Source organism: Brienomyrus brachyistius, unplaced genomic scaffold, assembly GCF_023856365.1.
Source record: "Brienomyrus brachyistius isolate T26 unplaced genomic scaffold, BBRACH_0.4 scaffold33, whole genome shotgun sequence".
NCBI lineage: Eukaryota > Metazoa > Chordata > Actinopteri > Osteoglossiformes > Mormyridae > Brienomyrus > Brienomyrus brachyistius.
The window spans coordinates 4,434,599-4,453,354 of record NW_026042308.1 but is presented as its reverse complement, the minus strand read 5'-3'; the positions used below and the strand labels follow the sequence as shown (position 1 = coordinate 4,453,354).

Below are 18,756 nucleotides of genomic sequence, written 5' to 3'. Positions count from 1 at the left end.
TATATATATATATCAATATTTAGAAAAGCACAAATGCCTTAGTATTAACTATTTGTACTGAATTGTGCGGGAGTGTATTGGGTGGGACTGAGCTTTTTTTAAAGCGTATATTTTCAAGTTTTTGATGAAATATAAACAAGTTATGTGGAGCCATGTGCACACACAGTTTTATAAATATGGACTTGTTTTCTTAAGTGCAGTTTCATTCAGCCTTTAGAATCACTTATTTAAAGGCCTCAGGTGAGCTGTGATGTATAAAGCTTTGCTTTGAATAAATATGTCTATATACCTACATTTGTTCTACACACCATGAAACAAGCAGCAGCTGTAGCAGCCGAAGTGCAGACAGGGGCAGCAGCCCAAATGGCCTTTGACTGACTGCATAGATGTGGCTGATTCAGTCAGACAACGGTTTTCATGTTTTCATTCATTTGTAAATGTGTGGTGTAAAACTGATTACAGTGACCTGAAAAGGCTTCATTTGTTTCAAATTGGGAGAAGGTAGGGGCGGCATGGTGGTGCAGTGGTTAGCACTGTTGCCTCACACCTCTGGGACGTGGGTTCGAGTCTCTGCCTGGGTCACGTGTGTGGAGTTTGCATGTTCTCCCCATGTCGTCGTGAGGTTTCCTCCGGGTACTCTGGTTTCCCCCCACAGTCCAAAAACATGCTGAGGCTAACTGGAGTTACTAAATTGCCCGTAGGAGTGCAAGTGTGAGTGAATGGTGAGTGAGTGTGCCCTGCGATGGGCTGGCCCCCCATCCTGGGTTGTTCCCTGCCTCGTGCCCATTGCTTCCGGGATAGGCTCCGGACCCCCGTGTCCCAGAAGGATAAGCAGTTTGGAAAATGGATGGATTTTCTACAGATATCATACCTTAAGCCTTTGTGAGGGTGCAGAGCAGCTTTGATGTGTTAGTACAGGAAGATACTTGGTACTCAGCCCTTAACGGTTCCACATCAGCTACATGGAAAGGCACAAAAACAAAGGTCTTGGAGCAGTTCTGTACAGAACTTTAAGTCAAATTATAGTGAACTGCCACCAACACAAAAAACAGGCAATTTTGGCTTCTCATTCACATACCCATGGTCAAGATTGCTACATTCTCTGTTACACATATTTTACTTTTAATTACATACTTACTTCATCAATTAGTTAATAATGATGTGCCCCATCAAGTAAAGTCATGAAATTATCATTAACAAACTATCAATTATTATTGGTACGGGTCATTAAGTAACTGGAAATAGGCAAACTTTTATTAAGCATACTTAGTTCACTCAAGGATAAATTCATAATAAAATGTCTTACCAAAAAATGAAATGACGCAAACATATATGCATGTCATTAACCAACATGTAGAGATCACATTCCCTTACCACTGTACATCGTACATTTTACACGTCAATAAAAACTTTCACAAAGATTTTTTTTCTTTATTGGAGGGTAGAAATTACATTAACGTTTTGCTGAAAACAAACAAGCAAAATGAATGAAATTGTCCATATTACACTCTAGAAATTACCTTAAGTTTTCTGCTGCAAAGAACCAGCAAAAAAAAGACAGGGATCAAACAAAGAACATCAAGTGTCTTGAAAAAGCAATTTTTTTTTCTTAAAATAGACTCAAAATGAGAAGAGACACTTTTTGGTTAAAGTCAGGGCGGCCCGTGGCATAGGCAATATAGGCAAATGCTAAGGGCGACATCCATCCAGGGGGCGCCACAAACGGAAGAAAAAAAGTGTAACATTCCACTATTCTTAAAACTAGTTGGTATTAATGTCTTAACATGAAAAGAACAAGTCCACATGAATTTACCTGCTTAGCAAAGCCTATTATATAGTAGTAGTAATAATAATAATAATAATAATGATGATGATGGGGCGGCATGGTGGTGAGGTGGTTAGCACTGTTGCCTCACACCTCTGGGACCTGGGTTCGAGTCTCCACCTGGGTCACATGTCTGTGGCGTTTGCATGTTCTCCCCATGTCATCGTGGGGTTTCCGCCGGGGACTCTGGTTTCCCCCCACAGTCCAAAAACATGCTGAGGCTAACTGGAGTTACTAAATTGCCCGTAGGAGTGCAAGTGTGAGTGAATGGTGAGTGAGTGTGCCCTGCGATGGGCTGGCCCCCCATCCTGGGTTGTTCCCTGCCTCGTGCCCATTGCTTCCGGGATAGGCTCCGGACCCCCGTGTCCCAGAAGGATAAGCAGTTTGGAAAATGGATGGATTTTCTACAGATATCATACCTTAAGCCTTTGTGAGGGTGCAGAGCAGCTTTGATGTGTTAGTACAGGAAGATACTTGGTACTCAGCCCTTAACGGTTCCACATCAGCTACATGGAAAGGCACAAAAACAAAGGTCTTGGAGCAGTTCTGTACAGAACTTTAAGTCAAATTATAGTGAACTGCCACCAACACAAAAAACAGGCAATTTTGGCTTCTCATTCACATACCCATGGTCAAGATTGCTACATTCTCTGTTACACATATTTTACTTTTAATTACATACTTACTTCATCAATTAGTTAATAATGATGTGCCCCATCAAGTAAAGTCATGAAATTATCATTAACAAACTATCAATTATTATTGGTACGGGTCATTAAGTAACTGGAAATAGGCAAACTTTTATTAAGCATACTTAGTTCACTCAAGGATAAATTCATAATAAAATGTCTTACCAAAAAATGAAATGACGCAAACATATATGCATGTCATTAACCAACATGTAGAGATCACATTCCCTTACCACTGTACATCGTACATTTTACACGTCAATAAAAACTTTCACAAAGATTTTTTTTCTTTATTGGAGGGTAGAAATTACATTAACGTTTTGCTGAAAACAAACAAGCAAAATGAATGAAATTGTCCATATTACACTCTAGAAATTACCTTAAGTTTTCTGCTGCAAAGAACCAGCAAAAAAAAGACAGGGATCAAACAAAGAACATCAAGTGTCTTGAAAAAGCAATTTTTTTTTCTTAAAATAGACTCAAAATGAGAAGAGACACTTTTTGGTTAAAGTCAGGGCGGCCCGTGGCATAGGCAATATAGGCAAATGCTAAGGGCGACATCCATCCAGGGGGCGCCACAAACGGAAGAAAAAAAGTGTAACATTCCACTATTCTTAAAACTAGTTGGTATTAATGTCTTAACATGAAAAGAACAAGTCCACATGAATTTACCTGCTTAGCAAAGCCTATTATATAGTAGTAGTAATAATAATAATAATAATAATAATGATGATGATGGGGCGGCATGGTGGTGAGGTGGTTAGCACTGTTGCCTCACACCTCTGGGACCTGGGTTCGAGTCTCCGCCTGGGTCACATGTCTGTGGAGTTTGCATGTTCTCCCCATGTCATCGTGGGGTTTCCGCCGGGGACTCCGGTTTCCCCCCACCCCCCAAATTTGATGATGATTTCATCAACAGCCTAGGTTTCTAAAAAAGTTTTTTTTATGGCTTTAAACACACCAAAGATATTACAAAATATAATACTATATAAGATATAAGATATTACAAAACCTCATGAATAATACACTGACATTAGGTCTATATATTTGTGTGTTTTTTTCCCACTAGCCTAGCCTACTTTTTGTCTCTGGGGAAAAGGATACGAATGAACTCGCATGTACGCTAAACATGACTTTATACACAAACACGGAATGTAGTGTCCAGTGTTCAAACTCATTGATTTCAGGTCATTTTCACCTGTTGAAATGATTGAAGACAACAAAAAGATCATTTAAAGCATAAATGCATTTATTGTCTAATTAGATGTCAGCAACACATTAAACATTTGTATGTAGTAATTGCAAGAAAACAAAAAGAAAAAAAAAATGTACCATTTTAAGTTTCTGGTACTGTGACATAACACTGATATCAGCGCATTTAACAACGTTACACATGACAGGTTAAACTATTCCTTCTAAGCTAGGTATCCTAAACTCAGTACGTCCAAACAAAAGCAAAAACAGAAATACTGTCACAGGTCCAGGGCGGATTGAGAGCGACAGCGTGTCATGGAGCAAGCAGAAACAGAGAGTGGACGACTCACTCAGGGATTCAAAGGAGGAAAGGGGAAAAACACTAGAGACACTAATAAAAACAAAAGCAGACCACGAGGGGTCAAAAACAAGACAAGGAACAACAGTAATCAAATAAGAAATCGGTCGGTGGGTCACAAGCTTTTTTTTTTTTTTCCCTCCACCACCCCCCCTCTGCGGAGGACCACTTTATTGTGCCCGAGATGTTATTTCAGGTGGAGTCTAGGACCCAACCTGACACGTGTGTATAGACAAACAGGCACACACATATACAAGCATACGTTCCCACCCTCATGCAGACATAAACAAATATTTACACATTCACCCAACATTTAGACACACAGAAATGAACGCTGTACACATACTCTCACTCCCCATATATACTCTATGTGGACCCCTATTTTTCCTCTGGCGAGGAGACCAGAAAATCACCCCGGACCCCGCAGTAGCCGAGAAGCCCACCAGCCCAGACCCCGACCAGCTGTTCCTCTCAGCCCCAAATGGCGAACAGGGAACGGGGGTGTGAAAAGACCCCATGCCCCCCTTCGCCCGCTCAGATGTGGTGTTGGTGTGTGTTGTTCTAAAGTGCTTTTAAAACAGGTGAAGGGCATGGCACTAACCACCCCCTGCCGACCAACAGCTGGTGTTAGCTCGGCCTCTCCCCAGAGCCCTCAATGTCTATGTGTGATTAAAATTGAGATGTGGGCCCTGGCAGCAGAGGTAAGGCTGAATGAACAGACCACCCTCTGGATGCCATTCTGTGTGCCCATCCCCAACGCCCTAAATGTATGTGTCGTGAGAGAGTAAGTAATGAGAGTGTCTACGTTGTAGTGTATGAATGAGGTACAGGTGGTCGCGAGGGGACAGAGGAGGAATACCTACCCTGCATCCCAGCAACGCACCTACACCTCAAAGCCCTACATGTGTGGTGGTGTGATGGAGCGGGAGGAGGGAAGCATTTAGGGATGGGGAGGAAAGGAATGGGGGGGGTGCAAAATACCTCCCCCCCCGGAGCCAGCTCCCCCGCTGACCCCCATAGGCACTCCCCGTTCCCCGAAATCCATCCAGGGAGGGGGGCCCAGGCCCATCCAGACCGGGGCCCAAAGCAGCAGCACCACCGGGCCCCACAGAGCCCAAGGCGCCCCACCGGACCCCACTACAAAGGAAAAGCTACCCCCACCCCAGCATTCAGTCAACTCCCAGACTGCACAAGACAAAAGACATCCAAAGACATTGTACCTCTCTGAAAGGTAGAAACGTTTCACCGCTCGTCCAAGCAGCTTTGCATGTGCAAATGCACAACCCCTCACTCAACAGAGGTAGCGGCATTAGGCACAACCTGTCTCCAATTTAACCTGCGGCCCTCTCATCATTTGCCAAAACAAAAATAATTCCCAGGAAAAAAACAGACCCAATTCACACCTCCACCAGGTGGACCACCCTTAACGACCCACTCTATTGGAGTAGGAGGGACTGGTTACATCTACCCGCAACTCCCCCCCCCCCCCACTTTGTTTCACTCAACGAGCCCCCTTAGACTACTTACCCAGGAGGATAAATATGTGGACACTTACTACCTCCCTCAGGCTGAAGAAGCTGCTTGGATGAGCTGCGAAACATTTCTAACTTTCAGAGACAAGTCCAGTTGCCACGAGTCAACCACCAGAGAGTATGGTCTAAGGTTGCCTGGTCCTTCTGTTCCTCTGTGGTGAAGGGTACCTTAAGGGAACCTTCACCACATTGCCATTTGATACTGACACCTTCACATTGCCTGCTTCTAAATCGCCAACGATCAGTTCTTCCAATAATAATTTGTCCACCTTAGTTTCAACAATATCCAAATTTATAGCATTCAGCTGGAATTCACTGTTTACAACTTCTACTGCCACATCCACAATTTCCAGTTCAAATGCTTTTTCAAAAGACTTTTCTCTAGTCTCCTCCACTTCAACTTCTCCAATTTGTACTTGTACAATTTCGAAATTAAATTTACTTTGATCTAAATATTCGAGATCAAACTGGCAGAGGTCTACCAGCACAGCTCCTATCTTCAGACTGTCTTGATGGTTGTCTACAGGCTTTATGGAGATTGTCCTGTTATTTATCACAAAAGCCTCCAACCCATGTACATCTATCCCCTTATCCCTCCCAAGCTGGCTAGTGGGTGGAGTTACTTGGGAGCACTCCTCTTCATCACCCCAGCAGATGATCTCTTCCCACTTGTCCCAGGCTGCCCAATAAGCATCATCCGTCCAGCTAACTGCCTTGGCAATTCGCCTTCGGGAATGTGACTCAGTGGAACTGTCAGCCTGGTCAGAAGGTGATTCTGCTGGGGAGCACAGCTCTTTCTCATCTCCCCAGTCAATCACCTCTCCCCACTTGTCCCAAGTTGCCCAGTATCTGTCGTCGCTCCAGCAAACAGCTTTCTCCATTCGTCTGATTCTGAATGAGGAAAAACAACATACAGGCAATGCAATGGAGCTGTCAGTCACTCCTGACATGTGGACTACACTTCTGCACTGACCCACACCTTCCCAATCAACAACCGTATTACAGCACAGGCAAAGCTGCTATCTTTGGTCAGCTGGCTGGTGTGAGATTCTCAATTCCAGACAAGTCTGCACATTCATCTCCATATGTGTAACAGTCTTACTACCTTGTAAATAGTCTGGAGGGTTTGCAGACTACCCCAACACTTTTGATGCAGCTAATTTTAGGTTTATAATGGAACAAAACAGATTGACTACAAGACATCTTGAGTGAGGGTTGGCAACCCTGCATGTGACACTAACTAACCTGCACATAAAATTTTAATATAATCCAAACAATATACGGAATTTTACACAAACATATTTCAATATACAGTCATACCTCGGCTCACGAACTTAGTTCCTGACCTGAAAAGTGCGTGACCTCAATCAATTTCTCCCATTTCAAATAATGTAAATATGTATTATGTTCAATATGTTTAAACCTCAGAAACGCTGCATTTTCTTCAATTTTTTATATTTTTCTGTGATCAAGAATCCATCCATCCATCCATCCATCCATCCATTTTCCAAACCGCTTATCCTACTGGGTTGCCTATCCCGGAAGCAATAGGCACGAGGCAGGGAAAAATCGAGGATGGGAGGGCAGCCCATTGCAGGGCACACTCACACACCATTCACTCACACATGCACTCCTACGGGCAATTTAGCAAGTACCCGGAGAAAAGCCCACGATGACATGGGGAGAACGCGACCAAGAATATAGACTTAAATTAAAATAACCTTACTTGTAACAAATAATGCTGTTGGCACGTCAAACTGTCGGTGCAGCGGTAAGAAAATCGGGAGAAGACTAACAATAATAGAGGATTTATACATGGAAAAATAAGTTCACACAACACGTTATTCACCATGAACTATGACATATCGCCGTCTTTCTCTTTAGGTCACTCTATACATACATATATACACTTCGAGCACGCGCAGTACAACTCAACACCCCCTACCGTACAATCAAATTATGACAGACTGTGCACATATAACTGAGAGCATACATTTACATGCTAACAAATGCTAAATTAAATAAAACATTAAAACTGAGCATACGCTGGTCGCTCGAAAGACGCCAAAACACGGAAAAGAACCACAAAACATCCCCCCAAAACACTAAACAATCAACATTACAAAACTGAGTAACAGTCAAATGCAGTAATTTCGAAAATATCATTGTTTTTTTATTATACTGGACATTTCTTCGCGTTTCGGGTGGTTCTTTGGGGAGCTTTCATCGGACCCTTTTGGGGACGTTTGTGTGTTCGCGGCCCGAAACACGGTTCGACAACCGGTACAAAACAAAACACGATTTATTCGTGAACAGGACTGTTCGTGGGTCGAGGTACCACTGTACATACAAAGACAGATACTAAATAATAATATAAGTTATACGATAAAATGGGAGCAGAAATGCAACGTACCTTGCCATCTTGGTGCAGAAAAGCAAGTGAAGCCGCGTCTTTCAAACCGGTAGCTTCCCACGTGCGGAGGCATCAAATGTAACCAAGCAACAACATAACTAAATAATAACATCATAATACGTATAGTTCTTATATAATAATGACAGTTTTATAAGTTTTTTATTTACTTGTAGAAGTAAATAAGAAAAAAAAATGTGTAAGAACTGCAAAGCAAGAATATAGTAGTAAGCATGAATCACACATTCAGCTCTGGATATTATCAGACAATGACTTAGAGACACGTGAAATGAACTGCACTCTTGGAGTCTGTCTCTCCCCAAAGCACTATGCAAGGTAACTTGTTTAATATGGGAATTATAAAATGACACTTTGGTAACATTTCAAACTGTTGTATCGCGATACATAGCGATCAGTATGTCGAACTGTCACGCCCAGCTCGTACGATCCTCATGTGTGCCATGCCCCCCTGATTATCCACGTGTGTTTCCCCGATTGTACCCAGCTGTGTCCGATTATTTTCACCCAGTCCTGTCTATTTAAGTCCATGTCTTGCTTTCGTTCCTGGTCCGTCATTGATGTTAGTTAGTCGATGTTCGTGCTTCGTCCCGTTTTAGTGCTAATAAATCCCAGTTTCCCCGTCTTCTGCCTGCCTGTTTCCTGCCCGTGCGATCGCGCTCGCAACCAGCCCGAAAACTGACATGGACAAGGTTATACATCACGCAAGCTTCCCACAAGAACCTGTAATTAGACTAAGCGCGTACCACACTGGGCCCGGCTGCCTTATACGGCAACCGAGCACGATCGCATCCTGCCACCCTCCCCAGTTCTGCCCCCCTGTTGCACTTACTGGTCCGGACGCGAGCACGTTTTGTCATCAACCTGCAACTTTTTGTGTGGAAGAAACATAAGAAGCAAAGCTGTGTACCACAGTATGGTAGGATTCATGGTTAATTTCGTGGCTTATTTGGGGCGGTTTTGAGTATGATGACACACACAGATTTGTCAAGTATACAAAGCAGAGGTTTTTATTTATTCGTGCTGCACGTATAGGAAGATCCACACTTTATGAAATTTCTCAGGCAGACTGATGCTGCGCGGGATACCGGTGCCAAAAAGGTATTGCGGTACCGCATTTTTGAAAGCTGTTCGGTATTACATTACATTACTTTTCGTTAGAACTTGTACTAATTACACTATTTTCGCTTCCGCTAACTATGGGATCATGACGATGGACTCTATATATCAAAACCATTGCCGAAACTAAGTTATACACTAAGTTAGACCTGCACCCATCATGCTATATAAAATACTAAAACGTCAGCTAGTTAAGTATGATGTCCATAGCTTCACGTCAGTGATTTATGTCAGGGATATACATTGACGTCATCAAAGTTTGATGTTTGAATAATAAATAGATAATAAAGCATAATGTGCTGCGTGGGAAGTGTTTTATATATGCATACCTGTCAAATTTTGGATTTGAAAATAAGGGAAATTTTCCGGCGCCCGCCGCGAGCAGTCCCACCACCCCAACCAAGCTCCAGTATCCCTTACATTTTAAAGCAGGTGACAAGAAAGCTAATCACCACTTGTCAACCGCTTATAAACTACAATTGGCTTTATGCACAGCTGCACTACTTCCTGAACTTCAGGCAGCTCCTTTGTTTCCTGTCTGCCATTATTGGACAAACTAATTAATCCAGGTGATCAGTTTGTCCAATAATGGCAGACAGGAAACAAAGGAGCTGCCTGAAGTTCAGGAAGTAGTGCAGCTGTGCATTAAGCCAATGATAGGCCTACCTTTGCTGACACTGACATGCTGTGAACATTCATAGCCTAAATGAAAACACAAAAGGGTATATATGAAGAGCATTTATTTAAAGGCTTATTTGCATATTTTCTGTTCATTTAACATTGCTTGTCTTTACATTTACATTTCATTTTCATTCCACATTCTTTTCACATTCACACACTCATTCATTTCATATTGCTTTTTTGTAGTTTTTCTTTTCATTTCACATAACTTTTCTTTACTCTTTTAGTGACTTATTGTACTCATTTGTTGCAGACTTTGCATTCTTTAAGACTGTTTTGGAAGGAGTGTATTTGTGGGCTGAGCCAGAGTGGTTAATTTTACATGAGAGTAGAGCGCAAACAGTTCTGTTGTCTAACGACATCCTATTCTCTGTAACAATTTTTCGTACCATGCTAAACACCCTTTCTGAACTTGCATTGCTATGGGGAATGCATAGTAAAGCCTTTATAAGTTTTGGCAGCTCACTGAACCTCATGTCCTTTCCTACCAGGCCCCAAAATTTGTCGATTCTGTCTTCTTGGGGGAGTTGCTTGCTATCTGTCACCTGATAGTCTGTGAATTCCTCCCTCATCTTATCCTCTTTCAGCCTCAACTGGGGGAACAGGGCCCCTAGCCTTTCCACTGTAAAGTAAAACAAGTGTTTGACTGAACATTGCAAATCTAAACAAGTATCAAGTATACTGTGCCAATTATTTCTTTGGTTATCAATGGGGAACTGTCCCCAGAGGATGTTATGATGCGATGTAAAGCCCTTGAGACAAATTGTTTGTAAAAATGGGCTGTACAAAGAAAATTGCCTTGCCTTGCTTAACATCAATAGGCTTTATGCCCAGCTCCACCACTTCCTGAACTTAAGCCAGATCCTTTATTTCCTGTCAATTTCTGCACTACAATGGTACTGTTACCACACTGCACATAGCTGTACATACTGTACATATCTGTTTATATGGTTCATACTAAATATCCATATTTTTTCAGTTTTTCTGTAATATATTCTGTTAATACACTGCACATATATATATTGTTCTTACTACTACTATAATGATACTGCCACTACATTGCACATACATGTACCTATTGTTCATACATTGTTCATATTACATAGCCATATTTATTCTGCTCTTATAAGGTTACTGCTAATACACTACACATCCAGGTGTGTCTGACCATTGCTAGGGTGGTTGCTAGGGTAAGTAGTGGAGCTGGGCATAAAGCCTATTGGAAACTCTTTCTATTATCTACCTGTCCCTGGAGTTATGTTAAGGCAAGCTGCAGGGTCCAGCACTTTCAGGTCCCTCAGGAGTGGATGGTCGAGGGGAAAGGTGGAGAACATCTTCTTAAGCACTGCCTCATAGAAGCTTCTCACAGTTCTACAACAGCATAAGAGTGAAAAAATGCATTAGTGGTAATATTTTTAGGCACACTACAGCCCATACTCTCATACTGTCAAAAGATGATATCATAATATAACTACTGGGTAATACACTCACTGAAAGATTTTCTTCTCGGCTGACACAGGGAGCTCAGCGCTTCTCATGAATGCCTTTGTGTCTGCTCCGATAAAGAGATCTTCATCAGCCAACTGATGTCCATCTCCATACTCCACCTCCCTGAGAGGTACACCCACGATTGCCCTGGCTGGTATGAGGTAGCCCAGGATCCTCTTTATCAGCCTGCACATCTCCTCTTCAAGTCCGTGAATTTGTACTCCCTCTGACTGCAAATAATATCAATGGTCACAACAAAATAACAGTGAAATAAGAATGCTACAATAAACACAAACATTTAAGTATATATTATTATTCACTAATTCATTCAATATCATTGACACCCACCTGGAAGGCAATGTTAAATTCAGATAAAGGCTGAATTTAGCACTCAGGAACAGGAAATAGGTCTTCATGATTGGATCACGCAGATGGCTTGCCAGATCACACACTTTAACACTCCTCTCTACTTCCTCATGACTGTTAAAGTAGGCCTAAAGTACATAGAGATACAGCATATAGTAAACTGCATAGTAAACTGTGTAGATATCTGCTGAGTGGAGTTACCATCCTACCTGTAGTGCATCCCACTGGTTCAGCATCCTCTGGATGCAGGTTAACAGACTTAGCCATCTTGTGCTGCAGTACCTGAGGAGCTTCAGGTGGTCTGAATCAGTGAAGTCTACAAACTCTTTGTAGACTTCACATCTTTTTGCACTGAGAGATAGAAAATTACTCTGTTAGTGGTTGGAATTGTGAGTGAGTGAGTGACTGAGTGAGTGACTGAGTGAGTGTGTGTAAAGAATATGAACTGCAGGTCTACTAGGCTACCTTGTTCATGAGCTAGCCACATGCAATGTTGTTACATTGTAACACACACATTAGGCGAGATAAATATCAGGCCTATATGTATGCATTTACTTTTTATCAAAGTGGGTGTATATCCCCACCAGGATGTCTTCCACCGGTACCTGGGCTGCTCTGATGCCACAGCCAGTGGCCAGCTGTACCAGGTGGCAGATGCAGCCAAGGTCCTGGATGTGGGGCTGGCTGGTCTTCAGTCTGCTGATGACCGAGTTATGTTGGCCTTTCATAACACTTGCATTATCAGAGTTAAAGGCAATCAGGTTTTCCCATGGGATGCCTCTTTTTCTATTGGAAACAGGAAGCAATGCCACAAAACGTCTCAGACAAAATGTAAGGTTGTAATTAAATCCAAACTACTAAACATGTCAACAACACAGTGCAGTTCCCCTTACCTTAATGCCTCACTCAGCTTTCCATACAGATTTTCTGCATTTCCTACATTGCATGTAGGCATCTCCAGGAATCTTGTAGCGACCTGCAGAGTGGCCTCATCGTAGAGTCTAGTCAGGATGACGAATTCTTTGTCTGTTGTTGGATTCGTCACACATCAGTGAAAAGGGCTGAGATCGGCATGTTTTGGCCAACTCATCCTGTAGTTCTGCTGCTATGGCACCTGTTGAGTGTCCAGTAATTAGCTAGTAGCCTACAACATGCATGCCATGGGTTGATGCTCAAATGTTAGAATATTCAAACACATTTCAAACCCATTTTATACCGTTTCAGCAAACGTACAGTAGCCCAGCAGTAAGATAGGTAGCTAACGTTATATAGCTAACTTACCTTTGATGAGTTGAGTAGCCTTCGTTTTTCCCGTTGAGTATTTTCGTGCAATAGCAGAGTCCGGGAACATGTCAGCTACACACTTGTTGAAGTCATCATGGAAGGAGAAAGGAATGTTGTTTTTGGCACACAGCATTGCCATTTTTACCTCTGCACTTGTGACCTGGTCTGCCTCAGTGGCATTTCTTGTCACGAATGCTGACATCGCCTGGGCATGTTTTTGTGCCATTAGCCCGCGCTTCTGCTTGGCGGATTTGTCATGCTGGCATACATCATTCCTTCCCCCGTGTGCGATGCTAAAGTCGCAGTTACAAATTTTACAAAACGCGTGACTGTCCCCCACCCTGCTCTTCTTCAGAGAAATAAATTTGTTGTCCCATTGATCACGGTATTTACACGAGGGTTTTGGTTTTTTGGCAGGAGTGCCTTCCTTCTCTGTCCTGGCGTCCATCATCTGTCTGTTTTTTTCTTCTTTTTTTCCTGTGTTTTTTTCCCCGTGTAGTAGGCTACTGCAGGTGGTAGTTATCGCGAAGCTAGTAACAGAGCTCAGATTTTTTTTGGGGGGACATTTTTTTTTTAAATAACGCAGGTTAAAATACGGGAGATTTACAGGAAAATACTAATACGGGAGGACGGCAGGAAAGAAGGGTAAATTACGGGACTTTCCCGGCCAAAACGGGATACTTGACAGGTATGTTAGGTGGATGGCAGCTTACTTCTGTGATCAGGGCATTTGGGTGGATGTGAGCTTACCTGAGGGGCCTGCGTGTTTGGGTAGACCGCAGCTTGCCTCTGGGATCAGGGTATTTGTGTGAATGTCAGCTTACCCCAAAGAACAAGACAGTTAGATGGAAGGTAGTTTACCTCTGGGATCAGCATGGTTGGGTGAATGACAGATTGCTTCTGGGAACAATGTGTTTGCGTGGATGGCAGCCTACATCTGGGATCAGGGTGTTTGGGCGGACAGTGGTTTGCCTCTGTGATCAGGGTGCTTGGATGGACAGCAGCTTACCTCTGTGGTTGGGCCGGTTGCATGTTTGGGAGCTTATCTCTAGGGCCAGGGTGTTTCGGTGGACGACAGTTTACGTCTGGGATCAAGGAGTCAGAGTGGATGAAAATGTACCTCTTTTATCAGTGTTTGGGTTTATGTCATCTTAACGCTGGAGTCAAGGCGCTTGGTTGGATGCAGTTGGTTGGATAAGAGCTTTACCTTTGGAATTAGGGCATCTGAGTAGATGACAGCTTAACTCTGCGATCAGGGTCTTTGGGTACATGTCAGCTTAGCTCTGGGGTCACGGTGTTCGGTTGGATGTGAACCTTCCTGTGGAGTCAGGGCGTTTGGGTGAACAGCAGCTCACCTCTGGGGTCAGAGCGCTTGTGTGTAGGGCAGCTTACTACAGCTAACTCTCAATTAGTTTAACTGAATTCATCCAAAAAAATTATATTTCTCTCTATACCTGACACACAAAATACTGTGACTTATATATAATGTGGCATGTTGTAAATGCAACCAGTAATCAGAAGACAGTGTGACATGTGCTGCACACCAGGGCAATTTCAGAATCCCAAATCAGATCTGTAGTTAACACCAAGCTATGGTAAACCAAGTGGCAACTATATACATGTATGGAAATCACACAACCCGAAAAACATATTAATGCACAGGTATTTCTGACTCACTATCAAAAAACGATGTAAACTTCCCTGTAGTAGTTAATAGATTAACAGACACAAAAAACCCAGAGGTACACCAACGAAAACACAGTGCAATGCTAGTACTGTACCAACTAGCAAGAACTAGCTAACCAGCTAAAAAGTCGCAATTAACTTCTAAATGATCGAAACCCAGCTACCCCCAGCTATTACCACGAAACATACATGTATTAGTTTAATAAAGTTTAAGCAGAAATTATCAAAATAAATCCGGCTTTGTTTGCCGGAGCTCGAACGTCGGACATCTCTTAGTCAAAGGGCGCGAACTTCGGCCGGTTTGTGGCAAAGTAACCATGACAACCACCTGCGGCTGGCGCCACACAACGTCGTTGACCGCAGTCAGACTCTCGCGTGTTTACGTCTGACTGACGCCGCCATAATGAGATTTAGTAGTACGAACGTTAAAAAAGCTCTTACCAACCTCATTTCACTATATCCTATGCACGGCGATTTATCTAGCTTTCTTAGAATGGCCAAATAATTTTTGTGCTCGTGCTCTGAGTCCATGAATTATGTCCTGCATATAAATGTATAGTGGCAGTACATTTAAACAACTGGATCGCATTGTAATCATATGTAGACATCACACCTCTCCGGGAAGTTCCGTGAGTCTCCTGCAAATGGACCACAGCTCCCTCACACCCCCCGAATGATGTACAGCATCCCGGAAATCTTCTCTCGTCAACGCACTGAATTACGACGGCCAATATTATGTATTATTTTGACAATAATATAAGTAGATTATTCTTTTACTATATGTAAATTCCTTAATTATATTCCATTGCTACTTTACAAAAGCCTTCAGGGAGTTTGGTCTTTTCATGACAACTAAACAAGTGTTTAACCAGTGTTTACCTGATTTTCTGATACAGAAAATGAAATGACACTTGTTAAACTCACATGAACGTACTTTTTACAGCCGTTTAAACCGCCATGAGCAATGCTGAAATCACTGTTACAAACAGTTCAGCGCGTAACATTGTCATTATTTTCAACCATATTAAACAAGGATACGCTTTTGTGTAGTCTGAGGTGAAATGCATTTTATATTTTCGCTTTTTGGGACACTCTCCCTCTGTCATGACGCTCCACGGAACCGATACCTTCGGTTCTCTAGGAGTTAAATAAAAGCCCGCCCGCACTGAAATCTGATTGGCTTATATGGCTAAGTAAACCAATCAGGATGCTGTCTCTCTAGCATGGGCTTACATGAACAGTCACACACTCAGGGATCCACACGTGCCTACGTTCTCTCTTTCTCTCTATCTCTCTCTCTCTCTCTCTCTCTCTCTCTCTCTCTCTCTCTCTTTCTCTCGCTCATTCCGTCGTGCGCGCTACTGTCTCACGTGCATGCTCTTGTTTGCTTGCGCTAGTTTCCGGGATATTTAATTCAATTTAGGGGCATCAGGGAGCCACTGTCAATATGCGGGAGACTTGGGACGTCTTATTTGTACTATAATGATAACCGATAATTTTCAGGGAGCTGTGATGATATTCTAAATTGTGCAGGGTTATATAAGCTGTCGTTATCTAGTTAAATGTTTACAAATATTTATTATTTTATAATATTTCATGTATATTTTCAAGTTATTCACACCTTATTGTACCATCCGTCCATGCATACTTTACTGTAAAATCAGAACGATAAACCTTTAGAAAAATAATCGGTTCTACAACTTAACTTGCCGCTGTCCAATTACACATCCATATTTTATTGCTGCAGATAACTGAGGTAGGTGTGGTATATAACGCTGAAGGTTAGATGTATAGTACAATAACATATGTACAACATGTGGTCATTTCAGTCAGACAAACGTTTAAAATGGAAAACGAGCTTTATATTTTTATATTTATATTTAATTTCCAAAGCACGTCTTAGTCGAAGTACTACACTGCCATCTATTGGACAAGTAGGGTTACTGAATCGTGAAATGTGTCTTAAATCATGTTTTTTTAGGACCACTAAAAGAGGATTATCAGTATGAAAGTTTATCAATAAAAATAATTTATTAAAATAAATATTACAGGACTCTCCCTGAAAATAAGATGTTCTTAGCTTCCAAAGCCAATGACACATTCTAGTGATTTTCCAGGAGACTGGACCTAAGTAACCTGAGGCCTTATGAAAAACAATCAATCAGCTGATGTTGAAGCTCACAAGGTGTGGAGAACAAGAAAGACAAGTAAGGGAGAAAGGCAAGGTGCAGAGCATACACAAGCGGTGTAGCGGCACATCAGTTATAGTGTATGATTAAAAATACATCATTTCTCACAGTAATAGTGGCCCATTGCTCCTACTGTAGCCTCACACCTCCAGGGTCGTGGGTCCAATCTGCACCCCTGCTGTAATAAACAGTGAAATTATCACAGTAACACTGTTTATCAGTAAAATAGTACAATACTGTAGAAAATAGGGCAATATTTATGAGAACCTTGCCGATAAAATGCAGCAATGCACTGTAATTCAGTACGTAAACTGCAAATAAATAAACTGTAGAATTAGCTCAAATTAAATGATGTAACAATTTGCACTCGCTTTTTTGGGTTGAATTTAAACCCTTCTTAAGTAAAGTATACGCCTATTCTAGGAAACATTTTAAATAAATCAAGTTAAAGTCTGGGGCGGCATGGTGATGCAGTGGTAGGCACTGTTGCCTCACACCTCTGGGACCCGGGTTCGAGTCTCCGCCTGGGTCACATGTGTGCGGAGTTTGCATGTTCTCCCCATGTCGTCGTGGGGTTTCCTCCGGGTACTCCGGTTTCCCCCCACAGTCCATAAACATGCTGAGGCTAATTGGAGTTGCTAAATTGCCCGTAGGAGTGCATGTTTGAGTGAATGCTGTGTGAGTGTGCCCTGCGATGGGCTGGCCCCCCCATCCTGGGTTGCTCCCTGCCTCATGCCCATTGCTTCTGGGATAGGCTCCGGACCCCCCGCAACCCAGTAGGATAAGTGGTTTGGAAAATGGATGGATGGAAGTTAAAGTCTACCTACTGTCACAGTACCATCCTATGATATTTACTCAAATCAGTTAAGGCAGCATATTTATACTCACTCGTTTGGGTAAATTGGGTTATTAGTTTTTATGAGTAAAGTAAACCCAAGTTTAGCAAATAACACGCCTAATGTATTTAAAGGGCCCTCTTCAGCATCCAACACAAAGTGGTACCAGGTTTGATGCAAGGGTCTTTGCCAGCATGGCCTGATACAGTTTTCTGTCCCTTTGGGAGTAAAGGTCTTAGCTCAGGAGCTCATTAACATGTGGCTATTCTGCCAAGGCTGGGCTGCTCTGCAGCTGTGGTATATTTCACCCACCGTTATGAAGGAAATTCTGCCAAATACTGACCTTGCAAGATGTTCTCTGTTGAGATTTTAAAAATAAAACAACTGTGTTGCTCATGTAATGCTTTTCTGGGGTGATGTCTTTGTTAATGTAAGGCCATTTTGATTACCTGCACTTGGCCTTCTAGCCTTGTATTTGCAGAAATGAGCTAAGGCAGTGATATTCTTTGCTATGTGGATTCTGGAACTGCCCACTATCCTGTAGACCAATAGTGCTGGATTTATATTTGCATAGCATAGATTTTTAATTCACTTTCATGATGTTGAATAGGACAAGTGCATAAAACCTAATTAAAATTGAAATATTAAAAGAGCAAAACGATTTGATTTGCCACTAGGGGAGCTCTCACCTTCTCTCAGCCCTGCTAAATTTTGTTGCGTAGTCAAACAAGCTTTATAATCTGTGTCAATGAGCACTGCCTTACCGGAAATGCTTTCCCTGGAAATTATTCTAAACTTGTATTACGTATTTCAGGCGAAATACTTGAAAGTGAATTAGATTTATTAACTCCTAGATTTATGACTCCTGAGATTAGGCATTTTAAATGAACTGAGCTTATTGAGTATTAATTAAATTAATTCAGGGACATTGCAGTTCATTTCCTATGAAAAGTTACTTAAGCTAAATCCACTTACATCGTTTAGAGTGTTTAATAACATATTCAAGTTCAAGCAACTTGAAAAACTGAGCTTTTCAACTTAAATCATTTGAGGCAAGCAATTTCCTCTGATTTGAGTAAAC

The 18,756-nt window shown here is 42.1% G+C and overlaps 2 protein-coding genes across 2 annotated transcripts; both read right to left on the bottom strand.

Moving 5' to 3' along the window:
• Window positions 1–5,384: 5,384 nt before the first annotated feature.
• Window positions 5,385–8,611, bottom strand: LOC125721437 (uncharacterized). Its single transcript, XM_048997343.1, has 2 exons — window positions 8,012–8,611; window positions 5,385–6,489 (listed from the first exon to the last, which is right to left on the bottom strand). Exons 1-2 carry the CDS (start codon window positions 8,017–8,019, stop codon window positions 5,724–5,726), a joined length of 774 nt encoding a protein of 257 aa, XP_048853300.1. The 5' UTR covers window positions 8,020–8,611; the 3' UTR covers window positions 5,385–5,723.
• A 3,620-nt stretch (window positions 8,612–12,231) lies between these two features.
• On the bottom strand, window positions 12,232–14,632 carry LOC125721411 (uncharacterized). Its single transcript, XM_048997287.1, has 3 exons — window positions 12,962–14,632; window positions 12,574–12,706; window positions 12,232–12,466 (listed from the first exon to the last, which is right to left on the bottom strand). The coding sequence occupies exons 1-3, from the start codon at window positions 13,413–13,415 to the stop codon at window positions 12,232–12,234; spliced, it is 822 nt and encodes a 273-aa protein (XP_048853244.1). The 5' UTR covers window positions 13,416–14,632.
• Between the last annotated feature and the right edge of the window lie 4,124 nt (window positions 14,633–18,756).